Source organism: Carcharodon carcharias, chromosome 1, assembly GCF_017639515.1.
Source record: "Carcharodon carcharias isolate sCarCar2 chromosome 1, sCarCar2.pri, whole genome shotgun sequence".
Lineage (NCBI taxonomy): Eukaryota > Metazoa > Chordata > Chondrichthyes > Lamniformes > Lamnidae > Carcharodon > Carcharodon carcharias.
This window is the reverse complement of record NC_054467.1, coordinates 1,417,944-1,436,710: the sequence shown is the minus strand read 5'-3', so window position 1 is coordinate 1,436,710 and position 18,767 is coordinate 1,417,944. Positions and strand designations below refer to the sequence as shown.

Here is an 18,767-nt window from a genome sequence, read left to right as displayed (position 1 = left end):
ATGGAGAGGGTGGATTGTAAATTATGGTAGGGTTATGTGAAGGTTTGCTTCATTTCAAACAGCTAGGTCAACAAAGCAAAATAGATTTGATCATTGCCCCCTTATCTTCCAGGCAATATCTATTCTAAGGAGTTCAAAGCTACAAGTCTTTCTTAAAGAATATTGAATGGAATTTAACAACATATCATTTGATGCAGCAGTTAAGTTTTTATTTAATTGATTTGGTACAGTAGTTCCAGATGTGTAAAAGTGACATTTTCCCCAATTAAAGTCAGATATAAAATTAAAATGCTTGATTTGGTACATCCGACAGGCCTAATTTTATTGGCAATTTAAATTAAGATATTTAATTCATTCACCACCTTTGTATAAACTTAGGTCTTCTTTCTTTAATTTTCAATCATGTCATCTGAGATTGTTTCATCTGCATCTATGTGGACTTTAACTTGCTTCCCCACCAGTTTAAAGATGTCATCTGGCTCAATACCTTTGGGTTCTGCCACCTTCACAGTCATCATGTCCAGGGTCAGTTTTGTTCCTACTGGAATAGTCACTTTGGCTACTAATGATTTTCCCAGCTATAAAAGATTTAAAAAATAGATAAATATTTTAACTGCTTTAATGAAACATGCAATATGTTATGGTTTCCCTACACATTATACTAACTGGATTTATGTAGGAGATGATGACATGGTGGTAATGTCACTGGACTAGTACTCCAGTGATGGGTGCTCTGGAGACCTGAGAATCTGGAATTGAAAGCTACTCTCAGTAATGGTGACCATGAAACTATCATCAGTTGTTGTAAAAAAAAATCCATCTGGCTCATGTCCTTTTGGAAAGGAAAACTGCCATCCTTACCCATTATGGCTTACATGTGACTCCAGACCCACAGCAATGTGGGTGACTCACATCTGCTCTAGCAAGCCCTTTCAAGGGCAATCAGGGATAGGCAACAAACACCGGCCTTGCCAGCAACACCCACAACCTATGAAAGAATAAAAAAATACTTCTGCGGAAAAATAACTGATTCAAAACCACAATGTGCTGCCACTAATTTATTCCAATGAGTGTTTCATCTGTATTCTTGCTAGTTTTACACCAGTCATCTTATTGGAAAAAAGCCAACACATGGAATTGATAATTTCTCGTGTGTCTAGAAAGAGTAGATGAGTGTTTTTAAAAAGATTATAATCTTAAAAAAATCCATTTCGAACACAGGCTAAACTTTCTTTCCTTGTCTTTGCACAATGGCATTGAATAATTATTAAAGTGCTGGCACAGAAAGAGAAAAGCTTTAAGTACTTGTTTAGGATTGATTTTGTTCTTCAACATTCTGCACAAACCATTCAAGAAAGGTTACCTTGTTGTGGCAGGCCATCTCACATGGCAGCATGTGTTTGATGGGAGATCCAAACGCTTTTTCTACAGTACGGATGGAGTGAACCAGTTCCCGTAGCTCACTGGGCTCCAGAGATGCTTGGTGGTCGTTGCCCTTCCAGGTTTTGTCCATGGTCACGTGACGTTCCAAAACCTTAGCTCCCATTGCGACTGCTGCTATGCTTATAGCAATTCCAGTTTCATGGCCAGAGTATCCAATAGGAATATCTGGAAATTCTTTTTTATATTCCTGGAAGTAGAAAGAAAAAAAAACATCTCAACAGAAAACAAGTGAAAATTGGGTGAGCAATTGGCAAAGCAATTAGTTAAGAGATTGGGTCAAATCCTGTTTGTTCCTGAATTAATAGTTATGTGGAAGAGATTCCCATGAACAATTGTTAAGTTTTATCCTCTAACTTACTTTGAGAAAAACTGATGCAGATCCACAGGAGGAGATATTAGGACAAATGATCAAAGGCTTGATCAAATAGCTTTAAGAAACATCTTAAAGGAGAAAAGAAAGGTAGAGAGGCTGAGAGGGAATTCCTAAGCTTAGGGCCTTTGCAGCTGAAGGCATGGCTGCCAACTGTGGAGTGATTGAAATCAGGGATGCACAAGAGGCCAGAATTGGAGGAGCGGAGGTATCTTGGAGGGTTGTGGGGCTGGAGGAGATTATAAAGATGGGGAGGAGCCAAGCCATGGAGGGATTTAAAAAAAAATCAAAGTTTTGGTGAACTGGAAGCCAAGGAAGGTCAGCAAACACAATGATGTTGGACTTGGTACAAATTAGGACATGTGCAACAGTGTTAGATGAAATCAAGTTTACAACGTGAGAGGCCAGCCAGGAGTCAGTTAGACTGGTTAACTCTAGGGGCAAAAAAAGCACAAGGGTTTCAGCTGTAGATGAGCTGAGACAAGGGCAGAGTTTGGAGATGTTACAGAGGTAGAAACAGACAGTTTTGGTGCATGTGGTCAGAAGCTCATTGACAGCCAAATATGACACCGAGATTGCAAATAGCCTGGTTCAGTCTCAGACAGTTCCTAGTCAGAGGGATGGAATTTGTGGCAAATACATTGTCTTCCCAATATTTAGTTGGAGGAAATTACTCCTTATCCAGTACTGGATTTCAGGCAAACAGTGACAATTTAGAGATGGTGGAGAATCAAGAAAGATTGTGATGTGTCAGAGCTGGGTCAGTGTCAGTGGGGAAACTAATACTGTGTTTTCAGATGTTATTGAGGGGCAACAGTTAGAAGGGAAATAGGAGGGGGCCAAGGGTAGGTCCTTGGGGGACACCAACACACAATGGTACAGATGTGCAAAGAAACATAGAAAATAGGAGTAGGTAATTCGGCCCTTCAAGACTGCTCTGCCATTCAATATGATTATGGCTGATCCTCTTATCTCAATGCCAAACTCCTGAGCTCCCCTGCCACCCCACCGCACCCCCCAGCCCCTCCAAATGCTGTCTTTAAGAGTCCAGAAATCTATTTCCTTCTTAAATATGTTCAGTGACTTGACCTCCACAGCCTTCTGTGGTAGAGAATTCCACAGGTTCACCATCCTCCGAATGAAGAGTTTTCTCCTCATCTCAGTCCTAAATGCTACACCCTATATCCTGGGACTGTGATCCCTCGTTCTAGAGGCCCCCCCCCGACCACGGAAACATCATCCCTGCATCCAGTCTGTCCATCCCTGTCAGAATTTTATATGTTCTCTCATTCTTCTAAACTCCAGTTAATAAAGGCCTAGTCGACCCAATCTCTCCTCATATGACTATCCTGCCATCCCAGGAATCAGTCTGGTGAACATTCACTACACTCCCGCTATGGCAAGTATATCCTTTCTTTGGTTAGGAGACCAAAACTGCACACAATACTCCAGGTGTGGTCTCACCAAGGCCCTGTACAGCTGCAGTAAGACATCCTTGCTCCTGTACTCAAGTCCTTGTGCAACGAAAGCCAACATACCATTTGCCTTTTTAAATGCTTGCTGCACCTGCATGCTTGCTTTAAATGACTGTACAAGGACACCCAGCTCCCTTTGTACATCAACATTTCCCAATATATCACCATTTAAATAATACTCTGCCATTCTGTTTTTCACACCGAAGTGGATAACTTCACACTTATCCACGTTATACTGCATCTGCCACATATTTGCCAATTCACTCAACCTGTCTAAATCACCTTGAAGCCTGTTTTTTTTTTCATTCACGGGATGTAGGCTTTGCTGGCTGGGCCAGCATTTATTGTCCATCCTTAGTTGCTCTTGAGAAGGTGGTGGTGAGCTGCCTTCTTGAAACCTTTCGACACCCTCCTCATTGCTCACAGACCTACCAAGTTTCATGTCGTCAGCAAACTTGGAAATATTAGGTTTTGTTCCTCATCCAAATCCTTGATACATATTATGAATAGCCGGGGTCCAAGCACTGATCCCTGTGGTACCCCACTAGTCACCACCTGCCACTCCGAAAAGATCCATTTATTCCTACTCTGTTTCCTGCCTCCTAGCCAATTCTCAATTTACCCCCAATCCCATGTGCTTTATGTACACTTACCTCTTATGTGGGACTTTATCAAAAGCTTTCTGAAATTCCAAATACACCACATCCACTGGCTCTGCCTTATCTATTCTGCTAATTACGCCCTCAAAGAACTCCAGTAAGTTTGTCAAACATGATTTCACTTTCATAAACCCACGCTGACTTTGTCTAATCCTGTTGATATTTTCTACGTGTCCTGTTATCACATCCTTTGTTTTTCCACTTCCCTGGCTTTATTCATTTATGTGATGAGGGTGTCACTGGCAAGGCCAGCATTTATTGCCCCTCCCTAAATGTCCTTGAGAAGGTGATGAGCTATAGCCCTGAACCACTGCAGTTGATAGCACTGTTAGGTAGAGAGTTCCAGGATTGGCACAGCAATGATGAAGGTACTGTGGCAAATTTCCAAATCAGGATGTTGCGTGGTGTAGAATCATAGAATGGTTACAGGACAGAGGAAATCAGCTATCCCACTTCCCCACCATTATTCACCGCAAAGCCCTGCAAATTTTCTCTTTAGATCGTTATCCAATTCTCTTCCGAAAGCCACAACTGACTTTGCCTCAACCACATACTCAGACAGTGCATTTTAAATCCCAGCCATTCACTCCTCATAACACTACAAAAACAGAAACAGAAATACCTGGAAAAACTCAGCAGGTCTGGCAGCATCAGCGGAGAAGAGCAGAGTTGACATTTCGAGTCCTCATGACCCTTCAACAGAACTAAGTAAAAATAGGAAAGGGGTGAAATATAAGCTGGTTTGGGGGGGGGGGTTGTTGGGACAAGAAGCCAGTGATAGGAGGAGATAACCAAAAGATGTCACAGACAAAAGAACAAAGAGGTGTTGAAGGTGATGATATTATCTAAAGGAATGTGCTAATTAAGAGTAGAGAGCAGGACAGGCAAGGTACAGATAGCTCTAGTGGGGGTGGGGTGAAATAATACTAAAAGAGTATAAAAGCTGTAGATACACAATGGGTGGAAATACGTTTAAAAATAATCGAAATAGGTGGGAAAAGAAAAATCTAAATAAATTATTGGAAAAAAACAAAAAGGAGGGGGAAGAAACGGAAAGGGGGTGGGGATGGAGGAGAGAGTTCAAGATCTAAAATTTTTGAACTCAATATTCAGTCCTGAAGGCTGTAAAGTGCCTAGTCGGAAGATGAGGTGCTGTTCCTCCAGTTTGCGTTGAGCTTCACGGGAACAATGCAGCAGGCCAAGGACTCCTCTTTGGTTCTTTTGCCATTCACTTTAAAAATCAGTGTCCTCTGGTTCTCAACCCTTCTGTCAATAGGAACAGTTTCTCTTATCGACTCTGTCCAGATGCCCCCTCGTGATTTTGAATACCTCTATCAAAACTCCTCTCAACCAGCTCTTCTCCAAGGAGAAGAGCTCCAGCTTCCCCAATCTATCCATGTAACTGAAGTCCCTTTCTGCACCCTTCCCTAATTCCTTCACATCTTTCCTAAAGTGTAATGCCAAAAATTGAGCAACATACTTCAATGTTTTATGACTAATCTTTATAACTTTCCTGCTTCTGTAATCAATGCTCCTATTTATAAAGCCTAAGTTTTGGTATGTCTTATTAACATCTTTAAGTTCCCATGACACCTCCAATGATTTATGCACATATACATCCAGGTCCCTCTGTTCCTGCATGCCTTTTAGAATAGTACGCTTTACTTAATATTGGCTTTGCCTGTTCTTATCAAAATGCACACTTCTCAGCATGAAATTTCAAATGCCACTTGTCCACCCATTCCACCAGCTTGTCTATGTTCCCTTTATCTCTATCCTTCTCACAGATCACAGTACATAGGTTTCGTCATCTGCAAATTTTGAAATTGTGTCCTGCACATCCAAATCTAGGTCATTAATTAATTTCCTTAACTAACCCAAGAAACTTAAGTTTGTCCCTGATTGTTTTTAAAAGCTTTCCCACGTACCAAAGTTAAACTGATTGGCCTGTAGATTCTGAGCTATCCTTGCACGTTTTTTCAACAAGGGTGTAACATGTACAATTTTCCAGTTCTCTGGTACCACTCATGTATCTAAGGATTATTGTAAGATTAAGCAATTTAAGATTAAGCAGTGTCAGAAATTTTCACCTTTACTTTTTCAGATGTATCTGATTTGGTCCTGGTGATTTATCAACTTGAAATACAGCCAGCCTTTCTAATACCCCCCCATCTCCTACTTGGAGGGGGACTTGCAAGTGCTGGTGTTCCCAAGTGCTTGCTGCCCTTGTCCTTCTATGTGGTACAGATTGTGGGTTTGAAAGATGCTGCTGAAGGAGCCTTGGTGAGTTGCTATATTGCATCTTGTAAATGGTACAAGCTGCTGTCACTGTGCCCTGGGGCTGGAGGGAGTGAATTTTTAAGACAGTGGATGGGATGGCAATCAAGCACACTGCTTTGTTCTGGATGCTGTCAAGCTTCCTCAGGTTTGGAGCTGCATTCATTCAAGCAAAGGGAGAGTATTTCATCACACTCCTGACGTGTCCCTTGTAGATGGTGGACAGCTCTGGGGAGTCAGGGGGTGATTTTTTTTTATTCATTCACAGGATGTGGGCTTCGCTGGCTGGGTCAGTATTTATTGCCCATCCCTAGTTACCCTTGCAGAGGTGATGGTGAGCTGCCTTCTTGAACCACTGCAGCCCATGTGCTGTAGGTACACCCACAGGGCTGTTAAGGAGGGTGTTCCAGGATTTTGACCCAGTGAAGTCCTCCTTACTAACATCTGGAGACTAGTGCCAAAGCTGAGAGAGCTGTCTCACAGACTAGTCAGGCAACAGCCTGACAGTCAACCTCACGGAATCATACCTTATAGATAATGTCCCAGATACCACCATCACCATCCCTGGGTGTGTCCTGTTCCACCAGCAGGACAGACCCAGCAGACGTGGCGGTACAGTGGTATACAGATCGGGAAGGAGTTGCCCTGGGAGTCCGCAACATTGACTCTGAAGTTTCATGGTGTCAGGTCAAACATAGGTAAGGAAACCTCCTGCTGATTACCATGTACCCTACCCTCCCTCAGCTGATGAATCAGGGCTCCTCCATGTTGAACATCACTTGGAGGAAGCACTGAGGGTGGCAAGGGCGCAGAATGTACTCTGGGTGGGGGACTTCAATGTCCATCTCCAAGAGTGGCTTGGTAGCACCACCACTGACTGAGTTGGCCAAGTCCTAAACGACATAGCTGCTAGACTGGGTCTGCAGCAGGTGGTGAGGGAACCAAGAGGGAAAAACATACTTGACCTCATCCTCACCAACCTGCCTGCCACAGATGCATCTGTCCATGACAGTATCAGCTGGAGTGACCACTGCACAATCGTTGTAGAGGCAAAGTCCCGCCTTCATATTGAGGATACCCTCAATTGTGTTGCTTGGCACTACCACTGTGCTAAATGAGATAAATTTCGATCAGATGTAGCAACTCAAGACTGGGCATCCATGAGGCACTGTGGGGCAGCAGCTGCAGCAGAATTGTACTCGAACACAATCTGCACCTATGGCCCAGCATATACCCCACTCTACCATTATCATCAAGCCTGGGGATCAACCGTGGTTCAATGAAGAGTGCAGGAGGGCATGCCAGGAGCATGCTTACTTACTTCCACAGTCAGCAGCAGCCTATAGGGAATAAGTCACAGCTTTTTGATGCTCTTATCTGGCTGGATTTTGCCGCCGGTTTTGGATTCCGACCTTGGCTCAGTAATCTTCCAGATGGGCTAAGGGTTGACAACTCTGGAGAGGTGAGCACTGCTGAGGCAGGCTGGAGACCACTAAGCACCTCAACACAGAAGCAGAAACAATATCTAGGTTGAAGAAGCAGGTCTCATTTGGGGTGCAGACTTTTGTTTGCAACACAACAGTGATGGCCTAGAATTTTATAGCATTTTCCCCCCCACAAACACATCCCTCATTTACTGTCTGATAATTTCAGTTGTTTATAACAGAAATATTTATTCACTCAATGTTTGTTAGGACAGTGAACTTAGCTTTTATAAAACCTGGTTGTTTTTTAACAGAAGAGGACATAGTTTCCCTTCACAAAAACTCAAATCTTCCTTACTGCCAATTCAAAAAGCAGTCCAGCGCAAGGAAACAGGAATAGGTATAAACATTAAAATCCAAGTGTTAAAATCTGTAGTGTCTAACTCTAGAGATTAAGACAATACAGCATAAAAGCTACTGATAGTTGCAGAACAATGGACTGCTTATTGGTTGGGTCTTCAAAGGATGCAGGAGAATGGGGTCACATGCAACTTGGTTGACTATTCCAACACAACTGGCCAGCTTGCTACATTCTGCCCTCCAGAACGATGCTGCTTATGTCCTTACTTGTACCAAATCCTGTTCATCTATCAACTCTGTGCTAACGGAACTATATTGGTTCCCAATTAAGCAGGAGATCGGAAGAGCTATCCCATTAACCCTAAAGAGCCAGCACAGGCATGATGGGCTGAATGGCCCCAATCAATGCTGCCAAGTTCTAAAAACTGTGGGCAAGACAGGAAGAGCACAGAATAAACAGGCAATTCTCTGGAGATGGAGAAGAACGCAAAGGGAGATTTATTCCAAGTACAGCCAGGCAGATAAGCCCTAACTTTTAGGAACTCTCAATGAGAATGCTACATTTGGGCATTATACTGACCGTGATGATACGTAGGTGAGTGTCTTCTGGCTCCACTGGATATGCACTGGTGCACTGGAGAAAGCAAAATTTAGTATTGATGGGTTTCACAGTTTTGTAAACTTCCCTCATTGTTTGCATGCTCTGCATTCCACTAGAGATCACCATTGGCCGACCTGCCAACGCAAAGAAATAATCAGTACAAGTAGAAATTGAATCATATGGTGGAAAATTATGTTGCTTATTTACCTTTCTTGGCAGCTTTTTCCAAATATGGGAAGTTATTTGTGTCTGAAGAGCCAACTTTGAAGAAAGGCACATTCAGTTCATGAAGAAATTCAACTGCCACCTGCAATATAGAGGAGCAAACACTCAGTCTGCAACTGGCATGGATTTTGATAATTAATCCTTTTATTTTGTCTTTCATTCTAACATTGCTATTTATCTGGACGTTTGGCTGTATCTTTCCATTTATAGACTTCCTTATTGCTCACTAACCTTTTTCCTCAACTCATTTCAACAATCTTGATTCCAGTCTGTGCCTACTGAAAAGATACTCAAATTGTGAAATGACTATTAACTCAAGTTAAGCTTCAATAGGCATAGCAACAAAAAGAAAACAGTTTGAATTAACCAGGAAATAAAAGTTTACAGGTGTGTCAGCTGACTGAGTAAAACATGAAAAAGAGGTGCTTCCTGACAGTGCAGCCATGCATATTGCCAGCAGCCTCTGCTAGATGGGAAAGGTGTCAACTATCATTTTACACACCATCATCCTGCTAGTCAGTGCCCCCACCAGCTCTTATCTTAATCCGGGGGCTCTCATAACAGAGTTTTTTTATTTTTTCACAGGACGTGGGTGTTGCTGGCTAGGTCAGCGTTCATTGCCTATCCCTAATTGCCCTCAAGAAGGTGGTGGTGAGCAGACTTCTTGAACCGCTGCAGTTCATGTGGTGTAGGTACATCCACAGTGCTGTTGGGTACGGAATTCCAGGATTTTGACCCAGCGACAGTAAAGGTAAGCAGTGTTCCCTCTGTTGGTACCTTTCTAGAAGCAACAGCCTGGATTTTGCCAGAGTTCCCACTTTGTGCACGCAGGCAGCAGTTGGTCTCCACAAGAACTGGAAAGAAATGACAGCACGTGTGGGAAGGGCACTGTCTGATAAATAAACAGGGCCTTTACTCATGCCAATTGTGTTTTACATTGACAATCAGTATTGTAGTGGTAGACTAATAAAAAAGTACCTGTTTCATTGAAGATTAATAGATGATTTACACGAGGTGCTCGTGGTTAGATAACTTGATAGTTTCTCTCCACACCATTTCATCTGGTGAGGGAGTATAGGATCAGGGGGCATAACCTGAAAGTCGAACTAGGCTATTTGGGGGAAGTCAGGAAGCACTTCTTCATACAAAGGCTGGTGGAAATCTGGAGCTCTCGCCTTCAAAAATCTGAGGTTAGGGATCAACGGAAAATTTAACAGATGATAGATTTTTGTTGGCTAAGGATATTAATGGTTATGGAACAAGGATGGGTAAACTGAAGTTGATGTACAGATCACCAATAAAAGAGTCATTCTGATCTGAATATTCAGTGGGTAACATAACTAGAGATTGTGAATGTGTGTGGCCATTACACAACAGCTCCTGCTAACAACACAGACACATCAACCCTTATGCTGTTAGGAGGAAATGTTGAACATAGCTTGCAGCTAACCATCCCTTTTTGTTAAATGAAATCTATTATTTAGATATCCAAGCACAATGGAGAGATGAAACTTGCAACTATGACCTGAAGGTTCCTGTCTGATCCTATCAGATTGTTTTATGAAACTGGATTTTAAAAACTATGCAAATATAAACAGTATTTACAGGGGACATTATATTTAACCAGAAGTAAAAACACAAATTGGCATAAATAACCTAAAAACAGGACATACCTCATCCATGCCAGATGCTGTGAAAAAGATACCAACTTCTTGTGCAAATTTGGAGAGCTCCCTATACTGCTCGTGACTGAACTCCAGGTAGCGCTTGTGATCTCCATAGGTGGCTCCCCACGAGTGTTTAGACGGGTAAGGCCTTTCTAAAGCTCTCTTGTTAAACTTGTGCTCCAACTCACTCTTTTGGAACTTTGCACAGTCTGCCCCACATTCCTACGAATGAAAAACACAAAGACAGCAGAAATTTACAAAATACTTATTCTTTTCATAACATAGGAGAGGTGGTGGTGTGGTGGCATTGTACTATTGTCACTGGTCTAGTATTCCAGAGACCCAAGGTAATGCTCTGGGGACTTGGGTTCAAATCCCACGACGGCAGATTGTGGAATTTTAATTCAATAAAAATCTGGAATTAAAAGTCTGATGATGATCATGAAACCATTGCTGATTGTCACAAAAAACCCATCTGGTTCAACTAACATCCTTTAGGGAAGGAAATCTGCTGCCCTTACCTGGTCTGGCCTACATGTGACTCCAGACCCACAGCAATGTGGTTGACTCTTAAATGCCCTCTGAACAAGGGCAGTTAGGGATGGGCAATAAATGCTGGCCTAGCCAGTGATGCCCACATCCCATGAACGAATAAAAAAAAATTTACAAGCCAGCACACAAGTTTATAATTAAACCAAATGAATCTCACTGCATTTACAAAAATGAAATGTAAACTACTATTTCTTCCTTGGCAGCTATCATTTTTAGTGTTGGAAAAAGATTATTTAGAAATTACTCTAAAGAGTCAATTTAACCAAACCCATCCAATAGGAAATATTTATAATCAGCCATATCAGCCTTACTGACCAAACTTTTGCTCACTGGTCCTCCTCCAGGTACCATGTCCTAAGAGGGTGTTGGTGACCGTGGACTTCCATTGAGGGGTCCATGATTACGCTTGGTAAAGTACTGCAGTGGGTTGTTGTTGCCTTCTGCAGTATGGCTGACCAGAAACTCTCCCGGTCTTACTGCCTGCTGTCTGCCATCAGGCTATTGGAAGGATTTACAGGCTGATAATCAACCTGTTTGGACTTGAACCCAGAGCTTCTGCCCCAGAGGCAAGGACACCACCCACTGGGCCACCAGACCTCCACACTCACCTGTCCTAACATCTCCTTTGGTACCTCAGTGTGAGATTCTGTGATTTACACTCCATCGAGGCACCCTGGGATATTTTACTACATTAAAGACACTGAAGTTATTGTTAAAATCACAATCTGCTCAAACACATAGACAGGAGCAGATGTCAGAGAACTGATAGCATCGGCAGAATCTTTGTCCCATCACTACACCTCTGCCTCGCACCATTTGATCTCTCCTGCCCTCTATACTATCCCCTGCATCTGCTTAAAAAGGTATTAAATTTTTAACATCTGTCAATTCTGACAGAAATCCTCATCCTGAGATAATAACTCTGTTTCTGTCTCCAGAGCCTGTCTGACTCAGTATTTCCAGCATTTTCTGTTTTTAATTCAGATTTCCAGCATCTGCAGCATTTTATTTTATTAGGAAGCAGCTATGGATTAGGGGGTGGGAAACTGGGCACAATCCAATCCGGATTGCTATTCCAAAGTCCCATCCACAAAAATATGGTGATCAGGTGAGGATGGACATTCAGTTCCTCAGTTCATCACCACAAGCCAAACAGCCTGGCAGCACTGAAGGTCCAGACACTTAAAAGTCATCTGCCTGGAATCAGTAGCTTCAGGAGAATCACAGAGGGAATATTTTGAGCATATCAGGACCACAGACACAAAGTGGAAAACCAATATAAAGCAGAGAGGTGGACAGGAGACAAACAAGGAAGTGGAGGGGGGAAAATGGACAGACACTGAAGAGGACAAATGCGGGCAGGTAAGTAAAAACTTCAAGGGGGAAAAAGGAGACTGACAAGAGGGAAGCAGCAAGAACCCCCTTCTGGTTAGTTACAAAGACAGGCAAGATTCATGGGGCGTGGGGTTGGGGGGACTTACTGGTTTCTCAGAGTTTTAGCTTCTGTTCATCATGTTTCTGCTGAAGGTTCTGATGATGCTGCTCGAGTCTTGTCATCAATTTCTGATTTTATTTTAAAACTGGTTTTAGAATAATCACCCTCCTCCCCCTTCGGATGGGCTGTTCAAACCCCTTCACCGCAACTCCCCCCCCCCACCCTCCCCCCCTCAGCCCTCCCTGCACCCTCCCCTCCCTCAGCCCCCCTCACACCACCCTCCCACCCTCACCCCCACCCCCAACCCCTCCCCTCCCTCAGCCCCCCTCACACCACCCTCACCCCCTCCCCTCCCTCACACCACCATCCCTCACCCCTCACCCCCTCCCTCCCTCATCCCTTCCCCCACCCACCCCCCTCCCCCTGCATCCACCCCCCTCCCCCCTCCCCCCCCCAGGCCCTGCCGCTACCTTGACCATCCGGATCATCTGTTTGGCGATCTCGATGCTGCCCTGGTGGTTCTGGCCGATCTCGGCGATGATGAAACACGGATGATCGCCGCCGATCAGCCGCCCGGGGCACAGCTCGAATTCCAGCGGCATCTTCACCCCTGAGTCCCCGTTCCAGCTCCGGCTGCAGCACAAACCGCCTCACCGAGCGACTCCGCGCCTGCGCCTTGCGGACCTCCCGCCGGGCCCGGCCCCGCCCCGCCCCGCCCCGCCTCCTCCCGCCAGGCACCGCCCCCTATCCGCCACGTCCCCTCCCGCCGGGCCCCGCCCCTGTCCCACGCCGCCCCGCCCTGCCCCGCCCCCTCCCGCAGGGCCCCGCCCCTCTGGCAGCTGGTGCACGCACCCGTAACCAAGGCAACATCTGCCCTTATCAGTGCCCAGAGGTCCCGCCCCATCATCTGGTCCCCGGGTGTCCGGGTTCAGTGTCCCTCCTCCATCCACCCTCCCTTTCCGGTTCTTCCCCCGCCTTTTGTTTTTTCCAATAATTTATACAGATTTTTCTTTTCCCACCTATTTCCATTATTTTTAAATCTATACCTTTTATGCCCGTTAGTCTTTCCACCCCACCCCCACTGGAGCTGTAACTCTTTCGAGTTAAAACCAAATCAACAAAATTGGGATAAATCAGGCACAGCCCCTAATTCAGGTCAGTTGAAAGACCAAGAACAAAGTTTAAAGGAAACTTACAAACTTTAAATCAAAATGTGATTAAAGGGGTTAAGAAAACACCCCAGTCCCCGCGGTGCCCACCGAGCACGGAAGGCCTCGAGAGTGCCAGCAGACACCGCGTGCTCCCTCTCCAGGGACATCCGGCCGCGAACGTAGCCGCGGAAGAGGGACAAACAATCGGGCGGGACTCCCCCGTCGATCGCCCGCTGCCTGGACCTGTTAATGGCCAACTTGGCCAGGCCCAGGAGCAGGTTCACGAGGAGGTCGTCCTCCTTCCCGACCCCCTTCCGCACCGGGTGTCCATAGATCAGGAGCGTGGGGCTGAAGTGAAAACAAAACATCAGTAAAAGGTTTTTCAAGTAACTAAAAAGGGAGTGCAGCCTACAACACCCTATGTATACATGGTCCACAGACTCCACAAGACCGCAAAAAGGGCATGTGTCCTGGGAGTCCGTGAACCTATGCATCCTATGATTATAGGGGACTGCTGCATGCAACACCCTCCAACCCAGGTCTCTGATAGAAAGGGGGAGAACACCTCCGTAGAGGGCCTCCCATCAGGGGCCTCTGCCGCCGGACGGCAACAAGGCACGCCAGGGCGTGTCCGGGCGGCGGACAAGGGCGAGAAAATGGAAGGTGTGCAGCAGCAGTCCGTACAAAAAGCTCCTCTTTGCCGTGCCAAAAGGCACAGAGGGCATGTCCCCGAGGCGGCTCATATTGCGGGGCACCAGCACCCGAGGGAGGGTTCGGGGCTTGGGGCCAATGTGGAATTCTGTCCGAACAGGGGAACGTTCAGACGGAAGACCACCGCGCACCTGGGCCACCTCAAGACCCAAAATAACGTAGGGTCTGAGCATGACCGTTCTCAGGTCTTGGATGGCATCGGCTGCGACCTGGACACTCACAGACGCGCGACTCGCCAACTCCTGTGAGAGCATCCAGCCCAGTCCTCCGCCACCCAGCACGTCCCCGATCCTGGTCACCCCTGCGGCCACAGCCCTCCTCTCCGCCAACCACTGAAAAGGACCGAGGGGCGGATTCCTGAGCAGCGGCTCTCTGACGATAGCCGCTACTCCTGACGGGGGAGAGCTGCGTCACGAGGCGACCACATTCCAGACTTTGATCAGGTCCTGGTAAAAGACGGGCAACGCCTGCAAGGAGCCACCGAGGCCCCTCTGTTCTATAAACAGGAGCTGCACGTCATAATTCAGGCCGTGCACCTGACGGAAGAAATACGTCGTCAGGGCACACCATCTAGGAGGAGGCTCGAAGTAAAGGTATCGCTGCAGGGTCTGAAGGCGGAAAGTCGCCACCTGTGTGCGTAGGCACACTAGCGCCTGACCACCCTCCCTAAGCGGGAGACTCAGAACCTCAGCAGCGACCCAGTGCAATCTTTTGTCCCAGAAGAAGTCAACTAACAATTTCTGGATTCTTGTGACAAAGTCCGGGGGAGGGGTCAAAGTGACCAGTCGATACCACAACATGGCGGCGATCAGCTGGTTTATGACCAGAACTCGACCCCACTAGAGCTGTACCTTGTGTATCCTGCCATCCATTCTTAATTAGCACATTCGTTTAGATATCATCACCTTCAACACCTCTTTGTTCTTTTGTTCTTTTGTCTGTGACATCTTTTGATCACTGCTTGTTTGTCCCTATAACCACACCACCACCCCGACCCCACTTAAACCAGCTTATATTTCACCCCTCTCCTAATTTTACTTAGTTCTGTTGAAGGGTCATGAGGACTCGAAACGTCAACTTTGCTCTTCTCCGCCGATGCTGCCAGACCTGCTGAGTTTTTTTAGGTAATTCTGTTTTTGTTTTGGATTTCCAGCATCCGCAGTTTTTTGTTTTTATTTCAGTGCCTCTGTGTCCGTCCGGGCCCGGTGCCTCTGTGTCCGTCCGGGCCCGGTGCCTCTGTGTCCGTCCGGGCCCGGTGCCTCTGTGTCCGTCCGGGCCCGGTGCCTCTGTGTCCGTCCGGGCCCGGTGCCTCTGTGTCCGTCCGGGCCCGGTGCCTCTGTCTCTCTGGGCTTAAGGTCTCTGAAGTCAGGCAGGACATGCTCGTCCAACCTGATGAAATTTTTGGACATGCAACCTACATGATTGATACAGGTTCCCAAAAAGTATTTGATTGGACTTCAGAGACGAATCTTCCGGTGAGCCTTAAGGCAGATCAATGAATGGAAACGTAGCCATTGGAGAATTGAAAACAAAGTTGTTGATATTTTTTAGATTGAAAAGGTTTAAAGGCTGTTATCCTTCAGCATGATACCTTTATTTCCCATAAATTTTAAAAATGATCTAGGCTTCAGAATTGAGGGAATGTTATGAAAATCTGCTGATGGCAGAAAATTATGTCAGAGATTATGAAACATATTTGGAGGTCAAAGATAGTCTAGCAGGATGGGGTAAACCAGTGGCCTATACAGTTTAGTGTAGGTAAATATGAAAGAACGTATTTGCAAGCGGGATTAAGGAAGTGGCACAGAATGATAAAATGGTGCTTAGATACATTTAACTAAGTGTATCACACTTCTCTATGTTAAAATCCATCTGCCACTTTACACCCACTCCACCAACCCATCTATATCGTTTTGTAGATTATGGCTAATCTCTACACTATCCACTACTCAGCCAATCTTTGTGTCATTTGCAAATTTCCCAATCGTGCCCCCCACAATCACGTCCAAATCATTAATATATAACACAAACAGCAAGGGTCCCGACACCGAGCCCTGTGGAACACCACTTGAGACAACTTTCAATTCACAAGGGCATCCATCGACCATTACCCTTTGTTTCCTGTTACAAAGCCAACCTTTTATCCAGTTTGCCACATTACCCTGAATCCCATGGGCTTTTACTTTCCTGACCAATCTGCCTTGTCAAATGCCTTGCTAAATTCCATGTACACAACATCCACTGCACTACCCTCATCAACCCTTCTTGTCGCTTCCTCAAAGAATTCAATCAAATTTGTGAGGCAAGACCTTCCTTTAACAAGTCCATACTGACCATCCCTGACTAGTCCATGCCTTTCCACATGAAAGTTAATTCTAGCCCTCGGGATTGATTCTACTAATTTGCTCACCACTGATGTAAGACTAACTGGCCTATAATTGTTTGGCATTTCCTTTGATCCCTTTTTAAACAAAGGAACTACATTTGCATTTCTCCAGTCCTCCGGTACCTCCCCTGTATCTAGTGAAGATTTGAAAATCATCCTCAGAGCATCTGCTATCTCCTCCCTGACTTCTTTCAGCAGCCTCGGAAACAATCCATCTGGTCCTGGTGACTTATCAACCTGCCATCTCTCGTCACCTGAGTGAATGTTGTTTAACTAACTTGCTTGAGATTTTTCATGATGGAACAGCAAGGGTTGATGAGGATAATGCAGTTGATGTGGTGTACATGAACTTCCAAAATGCCACACAACAGGCTTATCAACAAAGTTAAAGCCCATGGGATAAAAGGGACAGTGGCAGCATGGATACAAAATTGACAGAGTGACAGAAACAGAGGGTAGTGGTGAACCTGTATTGTTTGGACTGGAGGAAGATATACAGTGGTCTTCCCCAGAGTCAGTGTTAGGGTACTACTTTTCTTGAAATATATGAATCACCTAGACTTGTGTGTCCAGGGCACAATTTCAAAATTTGCAGATGACACAAAGCTTGGAAGTTTTGTGAACCATGCGGGGGACAGTGGACAGGCTGGTGGAATGAGTGGACAAGTGGCAGGTGAAATTTAATGGAGAGAAATGTGAATTGATTCATTTTGGTCGGAAGAATGAGGAAAGACAAATGAAGGGTACAATTCTAAAGGGAGTACAGGAGCAGAGGGACCTGGCTGTATACTTGTACAAAGCATTGAAAGCGGTAGAGCAGGTTGAGAAAGCGGTTAATAAAGCATCTGGGATTCTGGGCTTTGTTACTAGGACATAGAGTACAAAACCAAGGAAAGGACACTGGTTCAGCCTCACCTGGAGTATTGTGACCAGTTCTGGGCACCACACTTTAGGAAGGATGTGAAGGCAGAAAATATTCACAAGAATGGATCCAAGGATGAGGAACTTTAAGTGCATGGATAAATTGGAGAAGCTGAGACTGTTCTCCTTGGAGATTTGATGGCGGTCTCCTATCGTGACCATGAGTGGCCCAGACAGAGTTGATCAGGAGAAACTGTTCCCCTTGGCAGAAGGATCTAAAACCAGGGAGCACCGATTTAAGGTGAATGACAAAAGAAGCATTGGCCGTGTGAGGATTTTTTTTTAAGCCATGAGTGGTTGGGATCTGGAATACACTACCTGAGAATATGGTGGAGACAGACTCATTCAATTGTAACTTTTAAAAGGGAATTAGATAATTATCTGAAGGCAAGGGAGTGGGACTTGGTGTGTTTCCCTTGCAGAGAATAGACATGGACATGATGCACTGAATAGCCGCCTGTGCTGTAACCATTCTATGATGTATATCAGTAGCAAATAAGGTACTTCCTTGTATCATTCTCTAACCACTTTTCCCTTCCTCCACCCAATCCTACTTCTTTCTGCTTCTGCCCCTGCTAAGAACTCTCCTATTTCATTTACAACTGCACTTTCTAAATTCAAAGTGTCTAGCCTTTGGCCCACCTATCACCACATTTATGCAGCTACCGATCAACTTAACCACATCTTCACCTCCACCTTTGAAGCCCTAGTCCCCATTAAAATGATTCACTGGAGGGAATGGTTGAGCAATTAAATTAATACTTAAATCTGTCTTCACTAGAGAACAGGATGCTGCCAATATCAGAGTAAATGAGAAGGAAGTAGAGACACTGGATAGGATAAAAAGAAAGAGGTTGGCAATGCTCAAAATAGAAAAGTCACTGGAAGGTATCCTAGGCAACAGAGGAAAGTAAGGGTGGAAATTACGGAGGTTCTGGCCACAGTTCTAAATAATGTTCAATACTGATTCAATAAATACTTTCAAAAGAAAACCCGCTAAGTACTTGAAGGGGAAAAAATTGCATTACAATAGTGAAATGACTAAGCAATAGGGCTAATTGGACATGAACATTCGAATTAGGAGCAGAAGTAGGCCACTTGGCCCCTCTA

General features: G+C 45.1%; 1 protein-coding gene across 1 annotated transcript; it reads right to left on the bottom strand.

Moving 5' to 3' along the window:
* Positions 1-187: 187 nt before the first annotated feature.
* nansa (N-acetylneuraminic acid synthase a) lies at positions 188-13,173 on the bottom strand. Its single transcript, XM_041191151.1, has 6 exons — positions 12,959-13,173; positions 10,508-10,723; positions 8,817-8,916; positions 8,589-8,743; positions 1,364-1,630; positions 188-578 (listed from the first exon to the last, which is right to left on the bottom strand). The coding sequence occupies exons 1-6, from the start codon at positions 13,088-13,090 to the stop codon at positions 390-392; spliced, it is 1,059 nt and encodes a 352-aa protein (XP_041047085.1). The 5' UTR covers positions 13,091-13,173; the 3' UTR covers positions 188-389.
* Positions 13,174-18,767: the final 5,594 nt, after the last annotated feature.

Excerpts from the sequence above, each read along its gene's own strand:
- nansa (XM_041191151.1), bottom strand. The coding sequence starts at position 13,090 with ATGCCGCTGGAATTCGAGCTGTGCCCCGGGCGGCTGATCGGCGGCGAT. Across the intron at positions 10,724-12,958 it reads AGATGATCCGGATGGTCAAG|GAATGTGGGGCAGACTGTGC; the intron begins GTAGCGGCAGGG and ends TTTCATTCGTAG. Across the intron at positions 579-1,363 it reads AGATGGCCTGCCACAACAAG|CTGGGAAAATCATTAGTAGC; the intron begins GTAACCTTTCTT and ends AATCTTTTATAG.